The sequence below is a fragment of the Elephantulus edwardii genome, unplaced genomic scaffold (assembly GCF_000299155.1).
Source record: "Elephantulus edwardii isolate Elephantulus edwardi_28Jun2011 unplaced genomic scaffold, EleEdw1.0 scaffold00168, whole genome shotgun sequence".
Classification (NCBI taxonomy): Eukaryota; Metazoa; Chordata; class Mammalia; order Macroscelidea; family Macroscelididae; genus Elephantulus; species Elephantulus edwardii.
Genome location: NW_006399918.1, coordinates 2,629,669 through 2,635,434, shown reverse-complemented (window position 1 = coordinate 2,635,434; position 5,766 = coordinate 2,629,669). Strand labels below are relative to the sequence as shown.

At 35.3% G+C, this 5,766-nt stretch overlaps 1 protein-coding gene across 1 annotated transcript in view; it reads left to right on the top strand.

The window, feature by feature from the left end:
• The window catches only part of SPTA1 (spectrin, alpha, erythrocytic 1 (elliptocytosis 2)), a 104,964-nt gene that overhangs the window by 20,327 nt on the left and 78,871 nt on the right, over positions 1-5,766 (top strand). The window contains exon 16 of the mRNA XM_006895436.1: positions 1,814-1,995. Within this exon, the coding sequence (XP_006895498.1) occupies positions 1,814-1,995 (182 nt within the window). The remainder of the gene's footprint in view (positions 1-1,813; positions 1,996-5,766) is intronic.

Below are 5,766 nucleotides of genomic sequence, written 5' to 3'. Positions count from 1 at the left end.
CACCTAAATTGCTTTTGTTTCCTACTACTTTTTTCCTTATTATTATGAGTACACAAAAACAATGAATTTATTATAGACTATGTATCTAAAGTTACTGCTCTTAAATTAAGCCCCTTAAATAAAGATAAACAGACTGTACTCTACAGGCATTTTAGTCAAAAGACTATAGCAGATCATCTTTATTATGCTAAAAATATTAAATTAGACATTAAAATATTATTTTTTTCACATGCTCTGCTGCTATAATATTTTCTTTTAAATAAGTTTTTGATGGTTTGTTGGTTTTTAAAAATATGTATGAAAATTTTCATGCTTTTTAAAAAATCTACATGTCTTTTAGAATAGTCTAGACGTATTTAATAAGCTATAATAATTTAAGCAAGTAATAAACAAATAATAATGTTCTGTCATGAGTCTCCTCCTTGTTATGGATATCATACATAGACAAAATCTGTTCTTGTTAATGAAGAGTAATTTCACACTGATTTGTTCTGATGACATCTTGATTTTCGGTTATTGCTGTTGTTGTTGTTAATTGCCATTGAGTTGTAGATTTTCAGTTATTGCTGTTGTTGTTAAGTGCCATTGAGTCGTAAAAGGACTCAGGGACCCTATGAATGAAAGACCCAGACACTTGTATAACTTTCATTGTTTTCTCCACATTCACAGAGTTTCTGGAGGCAAGCTATTTTGGAAGTGGATGCCACTTCTGCTTCCAAGCTTGCTTTAATAGAGAAGCTCCACCAAACACTGTCCATCATGGGTAATCATTATTGCATTTGACACATCAGTGTCACAGTGTTTAGCATCACAGCAACTACTAGTTACCCCTGTACAGCAAATGGACAGACCAGTGCTATACAGCTTAAAAGCTTGACCAAAAACAATTAAAACCATGCCTGAGCGCTACAGATTAAAATCACCCACCTTTGGCTTGGCAGCATAACTTTCTATCCACTAGGCCAACAGATTTTCAGTTAGGCGACAAAAATCTAACTTGATTCTAGCAAAAATAGATTCCTGGTGCTATCGGAAGACAAAGGTGTTGTTGTTGTTGTTGTGAAATGCCATTGAGTAGGTACCAACTCATAGTAATCCTGCAAACAACAGGCATTTACTAGCTGATAAAATATCAGCAATTGTGGTAAGAATGTATATGAAAAACTTCAGCTGAAAACAATGTGTTTAATCAAGATAGTGCTGCTGGGGGAAAAAAAATCAACATTTTAAACTATTCATTAAAGTTTCAGCTTATCCAAAATTTTCTACATCTCTTGGGAAACCTACGCTTTTTTGTTTCAATACCTTTGAAAATGAGGTCTTATAAGAAAGAAACAAATGGCATAGAAAAATACTTGAAAGAGTTAAAATTTGTTAGATACACCAGTTCCGTAACTCACTAGGAAACAGAACTTATTGATTATCTTTGCTTTGAAAACATTACTGTATTCATAAACAAAGATCATCATAATTTTCTGTGTTTGGAGTGATCTCAGATACAGCCTTACATGGGACAGTTTATATTTCTTGTGTATTAAAATACTATATTATTAATATAATACAGGGAGCTTTGGTGGTAAGAAGCTGCAATCTCAAAGGCACACAGAATCCACCAGCTGCTCTGCAGGAAAAGGATGGACAATCTCTTCGCATGTGATTTACTGTCTCTGAAAACATGCCGGAGGGTCAGCTATAAGTCAGTTCTAACTCATGGGCACATAACAACATATTCTTTAAGTCAAAGAAAAGCTCTTTGTAGTGAAGAAAGGAACAGTTGGATACCTAACATCTTGCACTTACTGTCTCCTCCTAGGGACCCAGTTGCAAGATGCTAACAAGCAGCTGCAATTTGAAAATAATGCAGAAGATCTAGAACGCTGGCTTAAGGAGGTGGAGTTGCAGGTGACCTCTGAGGATTACGGGAGAGGCCTGGCAGATATCCAGAACCTGCTCAGGAAACATGGCCTCCTGGAATCAGCTGTGGCTACTCGTCAGGTTTGTTGCTAACTCTTTAGCTGGAAAACTGGTGTATAAGCTCAGAAGAAACTAATTGTAAAGCCAAAGAAGTAAGAACCAAAAGTAAAAATAAAAATTTCAGTTGATAAACTTCCTCTTCCTGTTATCTTCTCTGACCTAGCTTTCTTCCGGAGTGCTCAGTATATTTTGCCAGAACTCTGTTGCTAATGTAAACTTTATTAACTCTTATACCATTATATTCTAAATCCAGATACATGGTTTCTATGTGTAGTCTTGTTACTTACTAGTTACATTATCATTGATAGTGCTTATTATCTTTTTTAAGTCATTGGTATTCTCATTTATAAAATGAAGGTTTTGGGAAAAATCTGAATCTCTATGATTTAAAGCTTGAAAATATCTTGAACTCTTATTGTTTTTGCTAATAAAACTAAAGCTCAGAAAGAAAAATCACTTCTCTCAATGCCACACAGAAGAGCAAGAGCATTTCTAGGTTTGTGATGCAAATATCTAGGCTCCCAGTTTCAATACTCTCCACTCCCCAGAAATTATTACTTAAATAAATTTATGCAATGAGTTTTCCAGAGCATGGGTGCTATATGAGAGTTTCTGGATAATTTGTTGAAAATTCAATTTATCCAATACCTCCTTCCAGGAATGCTGGGATGGATTTGAAAATTATTATGCTGTTCATTAGACAGCCCCACTATCTTTTTAAATAAACAGTTATTATTTTTCTTTTTGGTTATTCAGGATTAAGTAGAAAATACAAGATAAGGCCCAAGAAATGGGGTGGGGGGGAAAGTCACTCATATAGTTTAAAGATAGATAAAAGAATTCCAAATAAAAGATTGTGGCAACTCATCCAAAATGGCTTTAACATCTACAGGAGGAGCAGGTTTCTAAAAGATAAAAATGATGAATAGAAAGCATAAGTAGAACTAACATCTGCTGGTCCCTTGACTTCCTATTATTTATCTTATGTATAATTTATCCCTCCCAACAAGCAAACAGTAAATAAATAATTATACTGCGTTGCTGCCAGACCAGTAATGAGTAACTAATGAAGATGGAAAATGTCTCTTGTACCTGATTTATCACACAGGCAATTAGCAAAGCTTTTATCTAGGAAGAGGGTTGGAATTCTGTCTCTATTGTCACACTATCTCCAATATGGTCCAAATGAGAACTAAAACTTGCTCAATTTCAAATAAGGAGGTAATACTCAAAAGCTGCAAGGACCTCTCCTATGGTCTGCCCACAAATCAGATTGACTACATCTGTGGAAATAATTATTGGAGAAGCCCATTATCAGTTGTAAAAATTAGGCCAGGTGCTGATTGTATAACAGACCATCAACTACTTATCTGCAAATTCAAACTGAAGTTAAAAAAAAATTAAATTCACAAGTGCCAAAAACTTGACCTTGATTCAAAAACCATCTCAGAACCTGGTTTGAGGCTTGAATACTGATGAGCAAAGGCCAGATGAGCTATAGGAGGATATAAAGAATATTATTAATGAAGAATGGGGGAGGAAATCACAACAAAGACAAACAAGGAAGAGAATCCCTAGATGGATGTCAAAAGAGACTTGACTATTGCACTAGAATGCTGAGAAGCCAAAGCCAAGGGAAGATACCAGGAAATTAAGGACCTGAACAGAAGATGTCAAAGGACAGTTTGGGAAGACAGCATAAAGTACTAAAATGAAACGCGTAAAGAGCTGGAGTCAGAAAATCAAAAGGGACAAACTTGCTTGTCATTTCTTAAGCTGAAAGAACTGAAGAAAAAAAAATTCAAGCCTTGAGTTGCAATACTTAAGGATTCTATGGGCAGAATACTGAATGATCCAGGAAGCATCTAAAGATAGGAAAACAGAGCCACTGTTCCAAAAATAATTAGCTGACACAGAAGAATTTCATGAAGCAACTTATGTTCAAGAAGCAATGGTGAAGAAAGAGGAAGTTCATGCTGTTCTGAAGGAACTGGCAAGAAACAAAGCCCCAGGAATTAAAAACCAATTGATATATTTCGATAAACAGCTATAGCCTTGGAAATGCTCACTAGGCTCTGCCAAGAAATCTTGAGGACAACCACTTAGTCAACTGACTGGATGGGATTATATATGTATATATTTTTTTTCTCATTCCAAAAATGGTGACATGACAGAGTACAGAAATTATTGAACAATATCACCCATAGACAAAATCCTGCTGAAGATCATCCAAAAATGACTGAAACGGTACATCAACAGAGAAACTACTAAAAATACAAGCTGAGTTTAGAAGAGGCAATGGTATTAGGAACATTATTGCCAATGTCATATAGATCTTGGCCAAAAGCAGAGTGTACCAGAGGAATGTCTACCTGTTTCTTATTGATTATGCAAAGGCATTTGACTATGTGGATCACAAAAAATTATGGCTAACCTTGAGAAGAATGGGAATCCAAGAACACCTTACTGTGCTCATGCAAAACATATACTTGGACCGGAAGGCAGAGATCAGAATAAATAAGATAAACACTGCACAGTTCAAAGTCAGGAAAGGAGTGCAACAAGGATGAATCCTTTCTCCATATGTTTTCAACATGTATGTGGAACAGATCATTTGAAAGGCTGGACTTTGAAAAGAATGTGGCATCAGAATTGGAGGAATACTCAGAAACAATTGCATTGTATAAATGACACAATCTTGCTTGCTGAAACTGAGCAGGGCCAGAAGCATTTGCTGCAGAAGGTCAAGGACTGATGTCTGCAATAGAGATGAAAGCACCACATCAAGGAAACAAAGATTTTCAACACTGGGCCAATTGGCGGTCCCATGACAGAAAAGATTTTGAGATTGTTAACAATTTCATCTTATTAGGTTCCACAACTAACACTTTTGGCACCAGCAGTCAAGAAATTAAAAAAAAAAAACAAAACAAAAAAACAACCAAACTAATTTCATTAGGAAAATCTGCTGTCAGGGACCTTACCAAAGTGCCAAAGAGCAACAATGTCAGTCTAGAGACAAAGGCCATGGTTTTTTCTCAATTACTTGTGATGCATTAGAGAATTGAAAAATGACAAAAGATGACAGAAGAAGAATGGATACTTTTCAGTTGTGGTGCTAGTGAAGAGTATTGAATATATCATGGATTGTTGAAAGAACTAGCATATATGTTTTGAAGAGGGTGAAAGTAAGTTTCTCTTTGGAGGCAGAGATTTTAAAGCTCCATCTCATGTACTTGGGCCATGTTGTCAGAAGAGACAAGTCCTTGGAGAAGAACATTATGTTTGGAAGGGTGGAGGGACAGCACAGGAGAGAAAGATCTGGAATGAGATATATTAATACAGTAACTGTGATAATGAGGGTAGGTGTGTTAGAGACAATTAAATTGGCTCAGGATAGAGGAAGGTTCAGAACTATCATGCATATAGCATTGCTATGAGTCGTAGTCGACTCAACAACATATAGCAATAACTCAAAGCTGTGAATTTACACTCCTCATTCTATGATTCAAACATTTTCTAAAATTTGTCTTAATATCACCTTTCATCTCATAAATATTATTCTCTCTATATAACAAACTTAAGCCTTAGAAGTTTCATTTTCATTTATATTTTTAGTCTCTTAAACGGATTGCTAAAGTATGGAAATGGATCTGAAATAGTAAAAACCTCTCAGTGTTTTCCTTAAAGCAATGACTTATAAACATTCTCAGTGAAACCTCTACATTTCTAATTTCTCTTGATTTTTTTAGTTCATCTTTATAAGCATTGCATTCTGTCTTATTCTTTTTT